This window comes from Lemur catta, chromosome 2, assembly GCF_020740605.2.
Source record: "Lemur catta isolate mLemCat1 chromosome 2, mLemCat1.pri, whole genome shotgun sequence".
Classification (NCBI taxonomy): domain Eukaryota; kingdom Metazoa; phylum Chordata; class Mammalia; order Primates; family Lemuridae; genus Lemur; species Lemur catta.
In genome coordinates this window covers 145,202,378-145,222,864 of record NC_059129.1, presented here as the reverse complement: position 1 = coordinate 145,222,864, position 20,487 = coordinate 145,202,378, and the positions used below count along the sequence as shown (strand labels likewise).

General features: G+C 47.1%; 1 protein-coding gene and 1 long non-coding RNA gene across 4 annotated transcripts in view; one reads left to right on the top strand and one right to left on the bottom strand.

Annotated features, from left to right (window-relative positions):
* Positions 1 to 9,090: 9,090 nt before the first annotated feature.
* Positions 9,091 to 20,487, bottom strand: part of LOC123633453 — a 26,814-nt gene continuing 15,417 nt past the window's right edge. Inside the window, exons 2-3 of the long non-coding RNA XR_006733596.1 lie at positions 10,713 to 10,850; positions 9,091 to 10,013 (exon numbers count right to left, since the gene is read on the bottom strand). This is a non-coding gene — a long non-coding RNA (uncharacterized LOC123633453). The remainder of the gene's footprint in view (positions 10,014 to 10,712; positions 10,851 to 20,487) is intronic.
* MPC1 (mitochondrial pyruvate carrier 1) overlaps positions 14,979 to 20,487 on the top strand; it is a 23,681-nt gene continuing 18,172 nt past the window's right edge. For 2 of the 3 annotated variants that reach the window (XM_045544720.1, XM_045544718.1), the window contains exon 1: positions 14,983 to 15,174. Coding sequence is in view for 2 of the 3 variants with exons in the window: in XM_045544718.1 (XP_045400674.1) it covers positions 15,104 to 15,174 (71 nt within the window). In the remaining variant the exon portion in view is untranslated. Of the gene's footprint in view, positions 15,175 to 20,487 lie in introns of all 3 variants that reach the window. The other variant, XM_045544719.1, reaches the window with a different exon arrangement.

Genomic DNA, 20,487 nt, shown 5'->3' with positions numbered 1-20,487 from the left:
GCCGCAAGCCGCCGGCAGAGGGCAGGCATCAGCTTCCCCAGGAGCGACGCTGTCCCAGGCCGCCATGCCGGCGTGCAGGACTGTGCTCAGCTCGCGCTCTGGTGACCCCTCTCGGAACAGTGGCCCCACTGCACGGAGCCCCGCTGGGACGCGGGTCAGCCAGGGTCCTGCCGCGGCTCCTGTCCAGCCCGGGGCAAGTGACCGCCAACCTGGCGTTCTCAACAGAACCGGGAGTCTGTGCTCCCCGGCAACTTGGGGAAAGTTGATGAGAATCATAAATTCACACAGCAAGCACCTGAAGGGGTGAAAAGTCAAGTTTATTTGCATTTGGTTGGTTTCCTATTAACCCAGTGTATCAACACTGGCTGGAAGGAAGAATTTTTAAATAAAATGCCCCCTTTAGAGGAGACAAGTTACCAAGTACTTCTTTATAAGACGAAGTATTTATAGAACAGGTCTACAGGAAAAACTCCATTAAAAAGGGCTCTTCAAGGGTGCAAGTGGTCATGAACCGATGACTCGGGTCGCCTCTAAGAGGAGTCTCAGGCCCTGTGTCTGGAACGAGGCCCAGCTCTGCACTTTACAGCGACCGGGAGGAGTCACCGCTCAGCTTTGCCGGAGAAGCGCCACCGGGCCACCGGAAGCCACGCGGGCTCCGAGTTCCTGACCTGCTGCAGTGAAGCGTCGTCTCCAGCCCGGCTCTCCCGGGGCTGCTGCCCGGCATGTGGACCAGCACCGCACACGGACTCCTCCCACCTTGAGTCCACGGCTTCACCCCAACCCCGGCCCACACGGGCTACTCCTCCTCGACTCCCTAAGTCGGCTGGACACTGTCCTACATGCTGTTTCCAAATGACAAATCCTGAGATCCTCGGTCCAAAGCCTCACCCCCACTTGCGTCCTCGTGCAAAGCCCTGGGTCTGGGCGTCCCCCTCCCCACCACCACCAGCTCCTCTCTGCACACGCAGCCTCGCCCTGGCGATGGTTAGAGCCTCTAGGCCAGCCTCCCTGCCACAGAATCGCCCCTCAAACTCGTTTTCCACCGTGCAGGTTAAAACCCTACCAAAAAACAATTGCACCTATATCGCTTTACTATGTTTTAAAAATCTGCAGCAGCTCTTGTTCTTCAGGAGAAAGTCCAGGCTCTTCCATCCGGCACTGGAAGCCCCATGACCTTGGCCACATCTGTTCTTTTCGGTTCCTCTTTGGACACGACCAACTTGAATTTGTGCTCTAGGACTGTGCCGACCCGTATGCTAGCCACTAGCCACATTTGGCTATTTAAATTACTTGAAATTAAATAAAATTAAAACTTTGGTTGCTTAGTCCTGCTGTCCACATTTCAGATGCTTGGTAGCCACGAGGCAGGCGGTGTGCGGCTGCCCCGCCAGCGTTCGCTGCTGTGTTGTGGCTAGACCCGCGCAGCCGCCCTCGTCAAAACGACCATCTTCACTCCCTCCCTCGCGGAGGATGCCACCCCCTCGACGCGGCCACCGCCTCCCGCGGGTCTCGCAGGAGCAGCTGCTCTGGATTGCTCAGGCCACAGGGAAAGCAGCGCTGTGTGGAAGTCTGAGATTCCAGCTTCCAAATATCTCGGGGACAAAAAGCCCCGTTACTGCGGCCACCACACCCCAGCCTGTGGCCACTCCGGATCTTCAGAAACCGCCTTCCGATACTTACCCTCCAGGGCAGGGCAGGTGGCAGCCACCACACGCTCACCCCATACAACACAGCCACTCGTCATACGGCGAAACGCACTGTCTCCCACCGAGAAAGCCCAAGGCAGCTCTGGGGGCCTTTCTGCTTCTTCTAACTCAGTTCAGACTGAACCCCCGGGCGACGTGGGAAGGTGGCAGCCGTGGCACACCCTGTGCACGATGACAGGGGGACAAGAGGGAAAAAGACACTAGCTGTAAGGAGACCCGGGATGCCAGAGTGGGTGGCGATGGCCACGGCTGCACTGTGGTCCTGCCCGTCCCAAGCAAGATTCTTACGCCGAGGTCCTGACCCCCGACCTCAGAAGGCGGCTGTACCTGGGGACGGGGCCTTCGCTGAGGAAGAGTGAAGACAGTCGTCGGGGCAGCGGCCCCCATCCAACAGGACTGGTGTCCCTGTGGAAAGGGGGGCCTGGACATGGAGACAGCATGGACAGAGGGAAGACAGGGCGGGGAGGCGCAGGCAGAAGTGACCGGCGACTAGCCCGGGAGGAGCCTCAGGAGAACCAGCCCTGCCCACACCTCGGCCGTGGATCCGCAGCCTCCACAACTGTGAGGAAATAATTTTTTTTTTTTTTTTTTTAAGACAGAGTCTCGCTCTGTTGCCCGGCTAGAGTGAGTGCTGTGGCGTCAGCCTCGCTCACTGCAACCTCCAACTCCTGGGCTAAAACGATCCTCCTGCCTCAGCCTCCCGAGTAGCTGGGACTACAGGCATGTGCCACCATGCCCGGCTAATTTTGTATATATATAATTTTAGTTGTCCAGCTAATTCCTTTCTATTTTTAGTTGAAACGGGGTCTTGCTCTTGCTGAGGCTGTGAGGAAATAAATTTTGTTAGGCTGCCCACGTGTGGGAGCGAGTGAGGGCAGCTCTGGGACACAAGCACGGCCGCCACAGCCTCAGCCAGACAGGTCCCAGGGCCCGCGTGGCCCTCACCGCCCGGGGCCTCTCCCGCCTGCGGCTCCGAAGCTGGCTGGGGACTTTGGTCTTTATCTCCGTACGGTTGTGTGGGTGGAAGGTCTGTGCCCTTGGCAGCCCTGCGTGCACGGGTCGCTGCCGCCTTCCGCTAATATTTCACCACCAGGCAGGCAGGAGGTCAGGGCAGGAGGGGAGGTGCCTCCTCCCCGCCCCACTGAGGACCAGGAGCTCCCCTTTCCCCCTTGTTCGTCGGGAAAGATCACCCGCATGGTGTTGCCTCTTTGCCTGTGACTGCAGTGGTGCAGCTGCTGCTTACGGTCTGGGACGGCCTCGAGAGCCAGCGTGGCGGAACCACCTTGCCTTCCTGGGGAAACATTCCTCCAGCAGAGCCCAAGAGCACAGAGCAAGGAAATAACCAGTTTGTGAGTGAGTTGTTCGGTTTAACCTCGAGCAGTTCCACCAACGCCTATACTCCTTCAGCCTCCACTCTTGGAGTCTGCGAGGGGAAAAAACAGCAGCAGACAGTACAGTTGTTCAGAGTGTGCACTGCTCAACCAGGACCGCACCCCAACCCCAATAGGGCTGTGACAATGCTTCAGTAGGCCACGCCTCCATCCTAAAAAGGCACAGTCCATGAGACAACATGGTGGGACGCACAAATCCTGGAAGTATTAATACCAGGCCATTCGTTTCCTTACTTCTTGTCTTAGCCTGGGCTGTGATGACACAGCGCCACAGACTGGGTGGCTTAAACAAGAGATATTTATTTCTCACAGTGCTGGAGGCTGGAAGTTGGGCCCAAGGTGTGAGTAAATTTGTTCCTGGTGTGGGTCCTCTTCCCGGCTTGAAGACAGCCACCTTCCCCTCGTGTCCTCATGCAGCAGAGATATCTCTGGCATCTCTTTTTGCAGGGGCACTCATCCCAGAATGGGGTCTCTGCCCTCATGACCTTATCCTAACCCGAATCACTTCCCAAATCCTCCAACTCCAAAGACAACTGCATGAGGGGGTGAGGGCTTCAACGTCAGAATTCTGGGACACACGAACACTCAGCACATAACACCCTGTGCTCTAAGCTTCTTGCTCAGGCACCATATTGTGTGGTTGTGATGTGGACAAGGCACTGGGTTCACCCGCAGGTGTTACTGTGGTAGAAGCAGCATGTGGGTCAGCATATTGGTGTCTACACAGGGTACAGAGCTATCTACTGACCAGGCTCGAGTCCTCCCTCTTCCTCGTCTGCTCAGAGAGGACCCTATTCTCCCCAAGCCCACAGAGAAAGGTTACTGGGCAGGTTCCCTGGGGGCCTGAGCACCTGCTCACGCAGCACACCTGTGCTGGGGGACTGCCCCACCCGATCTCATATATCCCTTTCTGCTTCCTGAGGGACGCCTGCGAGGCACACCAGCTTCCTGGCTGGTGAGTCAGATAATGCCACTTTGTGGTCAGGTCACATGGGGGTTCTATGACCAAGCCTGCAGTGTCTACCAGGGCCCAGGAGAAATCCAGAAGCTGTTACTCCAAAAGAGCCACTTATTCACTGACAGGGCCATGACTCTTTCCAGAATCTCAGGGGCTGCCCTTGGGGTCCCATCTTGGAGCTGGGCCTGGACTTCGCCTCGACACACATAGACGCCTCAAGCTTCATTGTCCTTGTAGGTGACAGAGCCGCTCCAAGCTTGGAGAGGCGGCCCCTCCTCTGCTCCCCGGCTGCTCCACCTGGAACCCCCTCCCCAGGCCTGGGGACTCCTGCTCCTGGCCCAGGTCTCCCCGGTGGCCTGTCCCCAAGAGCAGCCCCCGCCTGCCCCGGCTGCTGTCACAGCACGCTGCTCCTCGCCTCTGGGCATTCAGCAGAATCTTGGATGAATCTCTTCTCCTCGCTCTCTTTCAACTTCTCTCCAGCTGGAACATGAGCGCAGAAACCTTATCTGTTTGTGCTGCCTGACCCTGGGTGTGCGCCGGCCCCGGGCAGGGGAGCTGTGGGCGGATGAAAGAAGGGGCAAGGGACGCGGGTGAGGAAACAAGCCACGGGTCACATCTGAGCTGGGGCTGACACCTTAGACAAAACCTCCCCTTCCTCCTGCTCCCACCTTCCTGTCCCAAGAGCCACTGGGCAACCTCACGTCCACACACGCACTGGCGGTGGATAACGTAGAAAACTGTGCACGCTTGGGCACCAGCAAGCCCCGGGTCAAAAGCAGTGGGTGCCCGGTCGGCTTGGCCTCCCTCCCCCCGTGTGGGAGCCTCGAAAGCCACTTTTCTTTCTGCCGCAGCCAGTGTCTCCCTCTGGGGATGATCTGGGGACACCGGTGTTTGCCTGGCCGGCGTCTGTGGGCCGCACCTGCTCTGAGAGAGCAAAGCCCCCGGGGCAGCAGCGCAAGCCAAACGCCGGCCTCCACGTGGAAGTCCCTCGGGGTCAAGTAAACAACCTCAACCCAGCCCAACTTCAACCCACGTCACAGGTGAGAGATTTCTGGAGAGGTAGCCTGCCCCCATTCTGCATTTTGGTAACAGTGTGGTCCTCACGGCGTGTTCGCTTCCCACTGCCAGAGCGCGCCTGGCTCTTCCTCCCGCCGCACATTCGGGAAGGGAAGTGGGTGGAGGGAGGCCGGGCCGGGCCAGAACACAAAGTTCTCTCCCTGGGCTGCTCCCTGAGGAAGAGGCGCCGGTGTGGCCCTCGGGCTGAGCTCGCTAGCCATCACCTAGGTGAAACTGAGCAAGAGGAAGGTGACACAACTGCCATCGCCAAGCACTGGCGAAACTGACCTCTAAAGGGGCCGAGGAAACTAGCAACTGACCACACGTGGAGAACGGCGGGGGCGGGGGGCTATAATTTGCCACAAAGAAAATTCGCATTCATGAGAAACATGCTAAGCCAATATGTATTCGGAATATACGTAGAGATTTTTACTGCCTGAAACATCATTAAGGTTAAAAAAAAAAAAGTAATGCTAGTAAGCTGATCTAAAATGCACCTGAGCCACTCCAGGTTGGAGGAAGACCTGGAATAAATGAAGAACGGCTGGGCTGAGCCGCAGGTGAGAGCCACGCTGGGGCTGACGGTAGAAACGTTGCCAAGTCTCAGCCTAAAAAACTGAGCCTGTGGCATGAGTATTTTTGAGTCTTTTAGAATGGTCAGCTAGAGGTGAAAAAACTATTTTCTATCAGAACAAAGGGTGATCTGGCTCACCTGAAAATCAGATTTATTAGAATTTTGAAACAAGACATAGCTGCTGCCCTGATTGCTACATTCCATTATAAGATACATGTTTGAGTATCTGCAGTCTGCTTTCTAAGACAGACACTGTGGAGAGTGTCGAGGACAGTTTTTTAAATAGTTCCACATACACGTGCAAATGCCAGGAGTCTTCCTCAGTTTATGGCACTACTGAAATCTGTCGAATGGGCCGGGCGCGGTGGCTCACGCATGTAATCCTAGCACTTTGGGAGGCCGATGTGGGCAGATCCTTTGAGCTCAGGAGTTCGAGACCAGCCTGGGCAAGAGTGAGACCCTGCCTCTACTAAACAAATAGAAAGAAATTAGCTGGATAACTAAAAATATATAGAGAAAAAATTAGCCGGGCATGGTGGCACATGCCTGTAGTACCAGCTACTCGGGAGGCTGAGGCAGGAGGATCCCTTGAGCCCAGGAGTTTGAGGTTGCTGTGAGCTAGGCTGACGCCACGGCACTCTAGCCCGGGCAACAGAGTAAGGCTCTGTCTCAAGAAAAAAAAAAAAAAGAAACGCTGTGGGGCAATGTCTGCCCATCTGTGCCTGCTGGCTGAGTTGTGCAAGAGTTCAACAAAGGTTTATTCTATTTTAACTCCAGTTCAAGAATTTCTTGAAATAAATGGAATATTTGGCAAAGATTCAATTATCAAAGGCAACAAATGGCAGCGATTTATGTTCTCAGCAATATCACAGGGCATTCAGAAAAGCTATCCCTGAAGCTTAAAAGCTTTATTTAAAAAGCTTATTTGTGAGCTAGCTAGACAGACATGAGAACTTAATGACAATTGAAAATGTTGGAATACAAATCACTAATAATGATTTTACAGATGTTTCTAACATGAATATATAGGCAGAAAGTTTTAATTGTAATGAACAGCTTTATGTAGGCCAATTACAAAAACTACTCCCCAAAATTGAAGAGGTTTTTTTCAATTTATGCAATAACTTTTGAATTCAATGTTAATACAACTGAGTTGAAACAAGAATTTACTTAACTTGAAGTGATACCGTTTTGAAACTGATGTTTTTGCTTCAAAATGAATCAGTTCTTCTAAAAAAAAATGAACCCATTTTGTCAATATGAATGCAAATATTAAAGAAAAATGATTTTTTTTTGGTACTCAATTTAGTTTTGAAAAACTCTTCAGTATATTTGGAACAACTTGGGTATGTGCATATAGTTTTTAGAACTGCAAATTTTATGAAATTCACATACAAATCAAGTATTGCCAAAAAAAATTTAGCATCTGAATTGAGATAAATTGTTAAGCGTAAGATACACACCAGGTTTTGAAGACTTAGTATGAAAAGGGGAAAACATTTCAATAGTAACTTATATTGTTTACATGTTGAAATAATGTTTTGGATATATTGGGTTAAATAGAATGTATTATTAAAATTAATTTCATTCCTTTTTTTTTTTTACATTTTTAATGTGGCTACTAAAACTTAACATTTGGGTGTGGCCCCCATTATATTCCGTTGGACTCACTGGAGCTCAGAACATGACACCCCAAAGTCTGGCACCTTGGCGCACGGAGCCCTTGGCACACAGTCTCTCTGTCCTCCGCTCTCCCGCCCTCTCTTTCCCGCAAAGCAAGCCACAGAACCTAGAAGGTCACTCTCTCCCTGCTCCTGTCTCCCTGGAAGACCCTCATTTTACAGGGGTCCTGGCTCCCAGCCCACCAGGAAGGAAGGAAGACTCACTGCACAGAGAAGCAGAGAAGAATCTGAAACACAGGCCTTGCGGGGTCCCCTCCTCTGCCCCCCACACTCAGTCTAGCACCGTCACCCTTTTGCCCTTCACATTCCTACATGTTCTTTCTCTATCAAACCTACGCATAAAAATACAGTTCTTCCTGGGTCTTTGGTTTTTCATTTCTGAAAGCTCCCGTGTCAGTGAAACTTAATGACATACATTTGCTAGGTCTTTCTCTTGTTAACCTGTCTTTTGTTATGCCCTACTCAGCACTGATGAGGCCTCTGCTCTCTGGTTGTCCTGTCAAACGTTCCACCTACTGGATGTGTTTGATTACTTTCTCATGGTTCGCTGTAACTAATTTCTCTGATTGCCCTTTTATTTCTGTAAACTGGAGGATAGAGTTAAATGTTTAATTAGACTGGGGGCTGGGGGCCCTCAGAGTCTGGCCTCTTTCCCGTGATGATGCTAAATTGGTTCAGCCACATCCCTGCTTTGAATTCCCATTTTCCCCTTTAGGACCAGCAAATAAACCCAGGGATCAGACTCTGCTGCCCTGTGCCTGGCCGGGTTGCTACGTGTATTTAGCATTCCTTGACAACTTTTGTCTGAATCAATAACTTCACTTAGGATTGTAAATTGGTATCCTTTTCATTCTACTCTTGTTCTTATTTATTAGCTGGAATTGTTCTGAAAAGAAGAGCTTTCCGTCGTCACTAGGGCTATCTGACAGAATTCATACTCATAAATGCTCTTTTCCCTTTAATTACCAAAGAATCAGTGTACTGATTATGACAAAGGAGTTTTAGGATTGTTGTCTTGTTTGCTCTCTACAGCTCTTCAAAGTTTTTTATTAAGTTTTTGAAAATAACTTTATTGGGATATGATTTGCCTACCATAAAATTCACTCATTTTAAGTGTATAATTTAATGGTTTTTAGCATATTCACAAAGTTGTGCAGCCATCACGACAAACAGTGTGACACCATTTTCATCACCCCAAAAGGAAAGCAGGCACCTGTTAGCGGTCGCTGCCTATCTCCCCGAAGTGTCTCAGCCCCTGCAGCCACCAGTCTGTCTCCTGTCTCTGTGGATTTGCCTGGCTGGCCCGGACACTTCAGGTAAGTAGGTCGTGCAACATATGGCCTTTTGTGTCTGGATCCTGTCACTGAGCACAGTGTTTGCGAGATTCATGTTGTAGCGTGTACCCACACTTCATTTCTTCTTATTGCTGAATAATATTCCATTGTATGGTTATTCTATATTTTATGTATCTATTCATCAGTTGATTCAACATTTGGTTTCCGTTGGTCTCGTTTTCCCCAAATCCAGTGTTCACCACACACAGAACCAAAGGCTTGTGCGAGAGAAGTAGACACACAGACCTGGAGATAGCTGGTGACACCCCGGCCTTCTCCAGGGTTGGAACCAATAGGGATAACCTCTCTCAGCCCTTCCCCCTCCAAGAGAAGGGATAATGCTTTCAGGATGAAATAGCGGTCCATTTAGAACCTCTCCCTGATTTAAAAAACAAAACAAAACACAAGTAAAACCCCAAGCAGCTGTCTGCTGGGTAGCAGAAAAAGAGGGCAGCTAGTGGGTGCACACATCCAAGCTGCCACACCGTAGAATAAAGGGAAAAGAGAAATTCACACTTGTCAAGTACATTGTTGGCAGTATCAGGCTTTTTATGGCAATTATTCCTTTTAATTCTCATAAAACTTAGCAACTTCTATGATGTGATATTTATTGCTTCCATTTTATAGATTAAAACACTGAGGTAGGTAGTTTGGGTTACTTGCGAAATGCAGGCAGCTAAAAAGGTGTAGGGTTCATTCGGCCTGGCTGGCGTGTCGCCCGGCTCAGAGGTGTGGAAGCTGCAGGGCGTCGGTCTCACAAAATGCTCTTTCCACACGGGCTCTGTAGTCAAGGAAGTTTGGGAAATGCTACATGGTGGGAGTTTCTCTCATGGTATCACAGTTCACAAAAGCTTGGAAAACGTAACAGAGGGAAAGGCCTGGAAAAAAACGGCAAAAGTATTTTCTGTCTCTTTAAAACATCCTCCACTCCTTTTTGAGAACTAAAGCCTGCATCCCTGCCTCAGCAGTGGTTGGAAGGGGCAGGGTGAGTCTTTTGTTATTTGTACAACAGACCTGGGAAAGGGAGGTCAGGAGATTGTCTTCAGCAGAGATGGGACGATCAGAAATCATCAACCACAGTTAAACAGTAATTGTCTGAAGCTGAGAATCCATGCTTTCAAAGCTCTGTATTTCTGTGAATGTTCAGGAAAATTTGGATTTTGAGAGAAGAAGGTCTACCGGTTTTCCTCCTTTGCCGGCAAAATAATAAAATGTCTCTTTCCTTCCTCCTCAAACCACTTGTCCTCGTTCTTCTGATTCAGCCTCATGGACAAGTGCTGAGTTTTTGGTAACATAAAGACTCTCAAAAGAACTGCAGGAATTAATTAATTAATTAATTACGTGATTCAAATACGTTTCCTATATAGATTTGACCAAGAAAACCCCCTCGCCACCTCCCTAGTCCCTGTACTCTTCAGCCGAACTCCTGAGGACACAGGGTTGGGAAAAGCTGACCACAGAAAGTGTGTTAATCACTTTTCCCCTATGACCAGCAGCTGCGGGCTGTGGGCGGAAGTCTGGCATCTGCGATCAGCCAGTTCCCTCTGGCCCTTGGGCAGATTTAGCATCTATCCACGGTTGCTGCCAGAATCACTCCCTGCAACAGAGATTGCAAAATAGCTGTGTTTCCACTTCCTTTCTCCCTTTGCCATTTATTTGCTAGCAAGTTACTGAGTTGCCAAGCGGTGAAGATTCCTTGCCTGTGAAGCCACTTCTTTGTGACTTCTCTATCCACACTGTGTGAACCAAAACCTAGGACAAAAATGGAGAGGGGGGACTGCTTATCTCACAGGACTTACTGAGTCCTGGAGACAGCATGATGCATTAGTCAGAAGTAGGACAGGAAGAGCTGACTTGGCAAAAATATCCATTCATACTTGAACTGTTACATTGGTTTTTGAGTTTAGGTGTCACTGGTTCTTGCTAAACTCCTGTGTTTCTTGGCTTATTCATTTACTACAGCACATTCTTTAAATTACTAAGCCAATCAAATTAATGTGCACCTACATACCTGGGGCCAGAAGGAGGCAGGTGCTGGGCTGGAAGAAAAGTAGGCGGCAGGACAAAAACAATGCATCTCTATATTCATGATCACCTTCATTGCCCACTCAACACATTCTCCGAAACTGCCTTTGGCATCTTAGCAGTCCTGCAAGGCAGACAAAGGGACCATTCTATCTCCATTTCCAGAGGAAAACGGAAATGAAGGCAGTATGATTAGTAACCTGTGGGATTAAGTGTTTTAGTTCATATTTAGAACTACTCTGCTTTTTTATTGTCTATTTTGATAATTAGATGAGAAAATACAGTTAGTTTACTACAAATGGAAGCTTTTCTTCTATCACGTGAGGGGAACTCTAGGATCAAGGAGAAAAAGCCTGGAGGTAAATGTGCTTAAAGCTAATTACTGGTCTGATGGAAGGGTGCGGGTCTGATTGGAAGAGTGCGGGTCTGATTGGAAGAGTGTGAGCTAATGAGAAAAGCTAACACAAGTACTACAGGTTGAAAAGGGAAAAAAAAGTTTTCCTGAGAAAGTGAATGAATTTAAATTAATTAAACCATTATAAAAATGCTGTGCAGATACATGAAAAAATCCATAACCATGCAGGAAATGCAAATGTTTTTAATGACATAAAAATATGTTTCATTTAAATTATAGTCAAATTAGTAATACATATCAATACATTCAGTTCTTCACAAAAATTGGAAACATTAATCCTAATCAGTGAACACAAAGATTACTTTCTTCTGAGATAATTATGAAGGAAATAGAAATCTTTCATAGATTATCATTTTCCTTATTTTCTAAAAGGAAAGAAAAGCTCTTCAGACAACAGACAGTTCATCATCACAGAGAACAGACATTTCTGGGCCAGGAATGAAAACTGAGGTTAAGCAGCTGCCATCACCTTTGCAAAGAGCTCTGGAGCTCAGGAAGGATGAAGACTCCCTTCGTGACAGGCTGTGGCTCTCCCCAAGTCTGCTGGAAGGGCAGCTCCATGCTAAAGCTCTTCATAGGGGACTCAACCACCTCTACAAGCACAAGTATTATAATCATACCCACAGAGTGTGTATAAACTGCCTACACAATGCTGACCCATACATAATGGGTGCTCTGTAAATGGAAGACCAGCTTCCTTCCAACCTCTGACCAGAAATCAGTCTGAGTGCACAAATCCTGTTTCTGACACAGTCAATAGGGAAGCTCGGAGAGTGCAGCTTTATTCCATGATTGTCATTCCTCAACTTTGGTGGGCACGGAAGATTTTGGCACACTGCTGTGCCTTTACACTCACTTCCACAAACCTGAGATTCAAAGTAGCCAGTGATGTTTTCATCTGTACCTGCCACACACTGTCCAAATGTGGATGAACCATGTAGGGTTGGCTTTTCTAAAGTTTTATGAAATCATGTAGAAAGGTCTATTGTTATGTTCTCTTATACTTTAGACCACATTGCCTGCTTAAAGGAACAGAGATACATGTTAACACAAAGGAAATCTTTCTCTTTGTGGCAACATGGAATAGTGGGGAAAGTATAGGTTTCAGAGTAAAGAGACCTCGTTCAAATCCCAGGTTAGCTACCTAGTAGCAAATTAGTCCCTTTATGTGTAGCTCTACTTAAATACTCTGGCTCATACTCCTCCATGCATGGGAAACTAATGGAAAATGCAAAAGTCCAATTTAGGCCCAAATGTGGAAAGCCAAGTCTCCTGGCACCAACTCACTGGTGGCTACAGTACATTAGGTGCTCTCAGTAGTGTTTCTCCAGGTGCTAAACACTGACCAGCAGCCTGTAGTGCTCATTAATCATGTAGCTTTAGGGGCCCCACTCAGACCTCCTGAGTTTGAGGGCGAGGTCTAGGAATTTGCAGAGGATTCTTCTGACAGCTCAAGTTTTGGAACCACTCCTTGTGAGGAAAAGGAAAATATTAGGGGGTAAGACCGAGCAGCTTTGGGATCCAAGAGCCCCTTCTCACATGGGGGGAGGGGAGGGTCTCCTCCACCAATTTTGCAGAAACATTTTGGTTTTATTCAAGAAGCTATTCCATTTCCTTTCACCCACCTTCTGGGTTGAGATGAGGAGAAATAATGTACAAATAGTGCTTAGTGGTCAACAAAAGGTAGCTATTAGCAATATTATTAATGTCAAGACGCTTGCTTTTCTTAGGTTGTACATTCCTATAACTCCATCATGAAGCACCTGTGGAACAAAATAACCTTCCTAGTGTTATTACGGGACTGCAATATTGTGTATTGAGATACACTTTCATAGATCAAGGCCACGTATGACCAATAGAGACCAAAGATCCTAACAGAAAATGCACCTGATTCAAAGTCCTGCTGTTTTAATTCTTAAAGGCATTGCTTCTTTAGTGCTATTTATTTTGGATAGCAAATGTTGATGGTACAAACTTCAAAAGGAACAAAAGAGTATACAATGAAAAGCTGTTTCCCTCCTGTAGCCGCCCAATTACAGAACGGGGGATGAACACAGAAAGAAACACACAGACACACAAAGACGGTACAAGACTGCAGTGCGGGAAGCACCAGTCGTTTTATTTTTATACTCCTTTTGTCCAGCAGCTACTTCATGGTACATGACTATCTTTAGAGCCCTGAGGTGACATGTTCCATTTCTTATGGAAATTGCTCAAGGAAGGCAGACGTTTGCATCTTAACCTTTGGACCTCATTACCGTGTGGAGGACAATGAGACATGCCTTGGCTTGTGTGCAAGACCTAAAGCCCTTGGCTATTTGCCATAGGGAACAGTTTGTCTGTTCAATAGGCCATTGACCTCTAGCTCCAGGAAGCATTCAGCAGTCAATAGGCCGTGTCAGGACCTATTGACTTCTGGCCTCAAGGAGTGTTCTGGACCTATTGACCTTTGGACCCAAGAAGCTCGACTCTGGGCTCAAGCCAATTCTTGCCCAGGGACGGTCCCTACACCTCCCTCCCTTCTTCTAGCTGTTCTTAGAGGCAACTACTGCTAACCTCATTTCTCCATTATCTTTACAAACATTAATTTATAAGTTTTCTTTGTCCCTACACACAAATGAGTAGTTTACACACTATTCTCTGCACCTTTTTTCTTGCGAATAAATCTTCAAGATCTTTCATATCAGCATATAGCAGCTACATCTTCTACAGTATAGAACTCCCTATTCTTAACTGCCGCATGCTAAACCAGTGAATGGATGCGCCATGATTTATTTAACTCTCCCTATGGATGGACATGTAAACTCTAATCCCTCCATATTAAAAATAATGCTGTACATATGAAACTGCACAAACTTGCTTATCTACCCTCACATATCTCTAGAAATGGACTTGCTGGGTCAAAGGGCGTGTCCATTATTAACTCTGATACAATCTGCCCACCGGTAGCGTCAGGAGGGTTACTGTCCACCACAGGCATTTTAAATGACTGAATCGTCTACATCAAAAACAAAACAAGACGAAACAACTTGGAAGATTGAAGAACAAAAGCCTCTCTCTGCCTTGGTGCATAATCTGAAAGTCTTGCTGCGGCTGGAGCTCCTGGGCGAGGGTCCCGTGCTGATGGTCCTTTCATTATGCGCACGGTAGGACTTACATAACCTTTATTTCCAACACGTAGGCAATCACACTTCCTTGTGACTAAGGCATTGTGCTATTTTTATGCGCTTTGGTCCCCTGCGCCGCGGAGGCTGCCTCCTAGCCCACAGCAGGCGGCCGGGGCGCGCGCGCGCGCGTGTGAAGGCGCGGCCCCGGGTCCCCCGCCACGCCGGTGGGATCGGTGCGGGGGAAGTGCCGGCCCGGGGATCTGCGGGCGGGGCCGCTGCGGCGCTCGCTGTCCCCAGACACGTGCCGGGCCGAGCTCGTGGGCCGGGACCGCCCACGTGGGCGCGGGGAGCACCGGCTGCGCGGCCAAGGTGCCCTTGAGCAGGTGGGGGCGCTGAGGGCGGGCGCAGGAACCCAGCCAGCCCCGCCGCCCGCCCCACCGCCCCGACAAGCACTGCCGGGCGCTCTGCAGCCGCCCCCACGCACTGCTGGCCAGAGAAGTGTCACCTCCACGCCCGAGCGGGCCCGGGGCAGCGGGTGCCTAGCAACCGCCAGCCAATCCCCGTCGGGCCTTGGCCGTTTTACGGCAACAGGCCCCGCCCTCCGCGCGCCGCCGGGGGACAGGAAGGAGGTGTGCGACATCGGCCAGCCAATCCGCGCTGCTGTCTTCGGTCCTGCGCCTTCTCATAGGCCGAGAGCCGGACGGCGCGGCGGGGCCGTAAGGCGTGGCCGAGTGTCGTGAGGCGGCTCCGCAGGGCAGCGCGCTGTCCGCCGCCGCCGGGTCGGCGGGTTGGCATTGGGCTCCGAGGAGCGGCGGCAACAGCGGGGACTAGGAGGAGCTGGTGTCCGACACAACCATGGCTGGAGCGCTGGTGCGGAAAGCGGCGGACTACGTCCGAAGCAAGGATTTCCGGGACTACCTCATGAGGTGACGATTGCCGCGAGCCGGACCCCGGACCCGGGAGGGGCGCCCGGGAGGCCGGGACCGATGCCGCCAGTGATGAGGGCGGCCGCGAGGGCGCGGTGGCCCCGGGCAGCGAGTGGGCCCGGGCCGAGCGAGGCAAGAGGGTGAGCTTATGAGGGTCCCTACCCGGACCCCGCCAGGACCACCGCGCACCGGGGGGGACGGTGCAGAGAGCGGGTGACAGTGGGTGCCCCTCGCAGCAGTGACAGTGGGGAGTCCCTCCTGGCAGTGGTGACAGTGGGGCGCCGCTCCCGGCAAGGGTGACAGTGGGCGCTTCTCATGGCAGTGGTGACAGAGGGGAGTCCCTCCCACCTCCGGGCGGGTTCCTGCGAGATCCCAGCAGGCGGTCGCCGGTCGGGGGTCGCGGTGGGCGCGGACTCCGACTGGCTGCAGCTGCGGGCAGGTGGGCGTCCAGGTGCGCGGACGCAGTGCCCTTGCGCGCGGGGCTGGGAGACGCCGGGCGGAGGCGCCGCTGGGGGCGTGGGGGCGTCGGGGGCGTTTACGCGGGCGCGGCGCGGGCGTGAGCCGCAGGTGGGCCCGAGCTCGCGTCTGTGGCTGCGGCAGCGCTCCAGGTCTGTTTCCTCGTTTTAAGGACCTTAAGTCTAAGCTTGGGAGGGAATAAAATTTAAAACATTTTTACATACGAAATTCTACCAAACCAAAGTAAAATGATGTGTCTCAAAGAGCATACTCTTTCTTACTGTTCTGTTTTCCACTAACTCTTTCCAGTCAGAAACAGGGCATTTGAGGTTGAAAAATGTGAAAATACTCTATTTTCACTATTATTCTTGAGGTGCCTGCTTTTATTTCAAAATATCTAACTTTGGAACAATTTTAAATTATTTAGGAGTATAATTTTAGTTTGTGTGTGACTTGAAAACCTAGGTAAGTGTAGGGCTGTGTTTTTTTCAGTAGTTGATAGCGTAGTAAAGCAGTAAAAGAGATGGAAGCTGGGGAGAAATAACGCCTATTGCAACCATCCAAAGGGTACAGTATGAAGGCAACTTGATGTTAGCAATAAAAAAGGATTGCTTTTTAAATCCTGATTTTATTGCAGATACTTTTACAATTTTACAGATCAGAAGAGTAAGAAAAATAATTCTCTGCAGTATGGTAAACTTGGAAACAGAAGCTTCACTTCTAACTTTCCAAAAAAGACGTTTCTGTGCTTAAGTAGGACTATGATTAATTAAGGCAGATGTTTAGTACTGCGGAGCACAACAATTTATCAGATTAATTTGAGCAAAGTAGTAATCTAAGGATATGTTCTTAATCCCGGCAGCTTTTTTAATGGCTTTTAATGTTACTTTAGTTTACAATTTCTAATGTCTTCTACTTGTATGATAAGCCTTCCTAATAGGTACAACTAAGGATAACGTATGATATAATTAGGAATAAAGTTATTACACCTTAGCCATATAAAAATTATGTTAATGATTACCAAATAGTTCTATTACATAGGAAGAATTTGTTAAATATATTTTAAATAAAGAGAGTTAGCTCTGATTTTCTAAATTTATATTCTTGTACTTCATGGGGTTCCAAGAGCCAGACTTATCAATAGAACACTTCAATATGTCGTCTAACATTTTTTTATAAAATTAACTTCATGAAGCTTTAATGTTTTTATAATTTCTCCAGCACGACTTTAATTCAATTATATTTTGACTAAATAAGGAAAAGAAAGGAATTGCATTGCCCAAAAGAGTGCTGCCTGGTAGGGCGCCAAACCAGGATTCCGAAGAGTGACTTTCACTGAAGGTATCCCAAGCAAGTCAATCCCAGTGGACTTTAGCTGCCCATAAAAACGGGTGTAATGATAATGCCCTATCTTGTTGGGTTGTCAAGAAAATTAAATTGGATAAGACATGTGAAAATACTTGGAAACTCCAAATCATTACACATTATTATTATTTATTCTATTTTTGCAAGCAGAAATGTTTTTAAAAGTTTACCGTGATGGAGAAAGTTAAAATCTTAACTGTGCTATAAAGCTTTAAGACTTCCACCTGAAATTACATTTGAGAAGTAAACACATTATGTGAGATGTTAAACTGAACTTGTTCTGCCATTCTCAGCAACAGTGGGGTTTCACACCAGGGCCAATTTGAGGTCAGGCATTGAAACTCTGACCCGAAACTTTATATTGATATTTTAGTGTTTTTACCCCCTGGAAAGAGAACCCTTTCTTCCTAGGACTTATCTAGGAAATTATTCCCTATTTGTTCTTCCAAGCTTCTTGCTTATAGCCCTGCTTTCCTGTGGTAAAGGAGAATAAAACATAAAAATGAAAATTTAGTTAAGCGAGGTTCTGTATTTTCCTCTTCTCACCTCGTCAATAACTTTTCATACATACTTAGAGCCCTCTGTCCACTGAAGGTCTGCACTATTTTCATAGCCTACTGAAGGGCGATAGAGGTTTTCTAAACTAAAGCTGTTCTGGAATTTATTTATTTTAATTTAAATTAAAATTAATTTAAATTAAAATTTATTTTAATAACAAAACATAGTTGAGTTTTTTTTAGCAATAATTTAAAATCAATCATATTTCACACAGATTATAAATTTCTTTCAATCACATTTTTTGAGTAAGATTGAAGTCTGTGGATTCCAAGTGTATTTTAAATGTTGGTTTCTTTTCACTGAGGGGTTAAGAGAGCAGGCTCTCACTTAGGAGACCTAAGAACCAAGGACAATGTGTGGACTTTGATTGGATTTGGTATGAAAAAACAGCTGTAAAAGGCAATCTTGGGAATTAATGCAGGGATCATTTAAATATGATTCCAGCATTAAATACTATTAAGTAATTACCAAGAGCTTTGTTAGTTGTGGTAACGGAATTGCCAAACCTGGGTGATGGGTGTGAATGATAAATTTGAAGCCTAGCTCTGTGAACATGGGCAAATTATTTAGCTGTTTGCTTTTGTAGCTGCTTAATGACATAGTATAGTGCTTGACAAAAGTGTTCCATTGATATTTTTATTGTAATCAATATTGCATGTTTAACCCCCTGGATTTCTGGCACTCTCTTCTTGGTGCCTTCTGTCTCTTCTCTCATAGATCTCTTCTTACTTACCTTAATGAGGATCTTTTTTTTTTTTTTTTTTGAGACAGAGTCTCGCTTTGTTGCCAGGGCTAGAGTGAATGCCATGGCGTCAGCCTAGCTCACAGCAACCTCAAACTCCTGGGCTTAAGAGATCCTACTGCCTCAGCCTCCCGAGTAGCTGGGACTACAGGCATGCGCCACCATGCCCGGCTAATTTTTTGTATATGTATTTTTAGTTGGCCAGATAATTTCTTTCTATTTTTAGTAGAGACGGGGTCTTGCTCTTGCTCAGGCTGGTCTCGAACTCCTGACCTCGAGCAATCCACCTGCCTCGGCCTCCCAGAGTGCTAGGATTACAGGCGTGAGCCACCGTGCCCAGCCCTTAATGAGGATCTTGAATCAAGACTTCCCTGGTGTTCTAGTATCTTTTTCTTAAGAAGCTATATCCTCACATACCTTTTTGACAGAATAAAAGAAGATAGCTCTTCTTTGCTCTTCCTCTCCTCACATTCTCCCTCCTGGATTTTTGGTTAAGAAGAATAAATTAGAATGAGCAAATAAGTTTTGAGGTGGGACATATATTTTAATGATTGAGTCAATCAAGGGCTGTGCAGACTTCTATTTTAGAGATTTATGCCTCTTATTTGTAAGTTTGTATATTAGAGAAGTGAATGGAAACACACTCACATACACACATATGTATCTGGATATATGTGGAAGGATGTTTTAAGTAGCACCTAGATCATATAGTGTTTTAAAATTAATCACTTAGCATACTTACAAATCTGAGGTTAGTGGGATGTTGCAATGAATACTCTCAAATTAACTGAGAATATTCTATTCTGTTCTAATTTTAACTTCTAGTTTCGAGAGCTTTAAGAATTTTTACTTATTACCCAGGTGAGAAGATGTAGTAGAATAAAAGGGAATCTTTCCCAGATTTACGGACTATTCGAGTTCAAAGGGACCTTAGAAATCAGATACTCCAAAGCTTCACTTGCTACATGAGAAAACTGATATCTAAACCAAACAGAAACCTTGAGAACCTGTGGACACCAAACTTATGAAGCCAAAACAGAAATGTCAATTTAGGATTTAAAGGAAAATAGTAATGCACAGAAATGGTTTTAAAAAGAAGTAAGGTTTTAAATTTTTTTGCACACATTTTCCTGTGTATGTCTCCCTTTTTTTCTGCCATACTTCTTCCACAGCTTGTCCTTAGACTCTTTGAGCACTTCCCTGACATATAATTGACTTTCAGAAATTTAATGAAGCTATAAATGTTGAAGCAGGACTGGTCATATGAATCTCTTAATAGCTGAATACTTCAGTTCACAGAAGTCTTTACTGTCATCAGTTTAGTTTTGGCTAGCTAAATATAGGAGAATATCACATATTCTAATTATTTAAACTCTCCTACATTTTAATGAACTAGAAAATTAGGCAAAATTTGGTAAGAATAAATGAAACATAGGAGATCGCTTTCTGCAAACTATAGAATTACAATCTAGAATAACTCACAATCATCACCAATTTACTTTAGTGTTATAAATAGACTATACAAGGCTCTCAGTTGGATCTTTTTCGTACTATATAAGGAAGTTATACATTACCTAAATTACTCTCAGTACTTTCAGAGGAAGTTGTAATTTTAGGAAAATAAGAGACTGAGAATTGGCAGTGCCCAGCAGACATTATGAAAATAAAGATGAGCTTCGTGGAAACCTTGAGCCAACGGATCACTATTCCAAATTAAGGGGGAAGCATAAAGTTCATTCCTCAGCAGTCATCTTCCTTCATCACCTGGCTTCCTCCCACTTCTAACTGAAGTAATAATAGAAGTTCCTGATGAGAGTGGTAGTGCTTATGTTTCCCAGCACAGACTCTGAACAGTGATGGGTAGCTCTTACTCTCTACAAGAAATATAAATAAATACCATTTATGCTTAAAATGTCTCTCAGTCTTGGAACCCTTCCTTCCTTTTTTTCTATTTCTTTTTTTATTGTCTGTAACTAATATACTCTCTTTCAAACTGCATTTCTAGAAACACTAACTCTTTTCTTTTTTTTTTTTATTTCAGCTCATCATGGGGGTACCTAAGTTCAGGTTATATACAATGTCCATGTCCTGCCCATCCCCCCGAGTCAGAGCCTCAATCGTGTTCATTCCCCAGACAGTGCACCTGGCACTCACCATGTAGTCATACCACCATCCCCTCCCCCCAGCCCCCA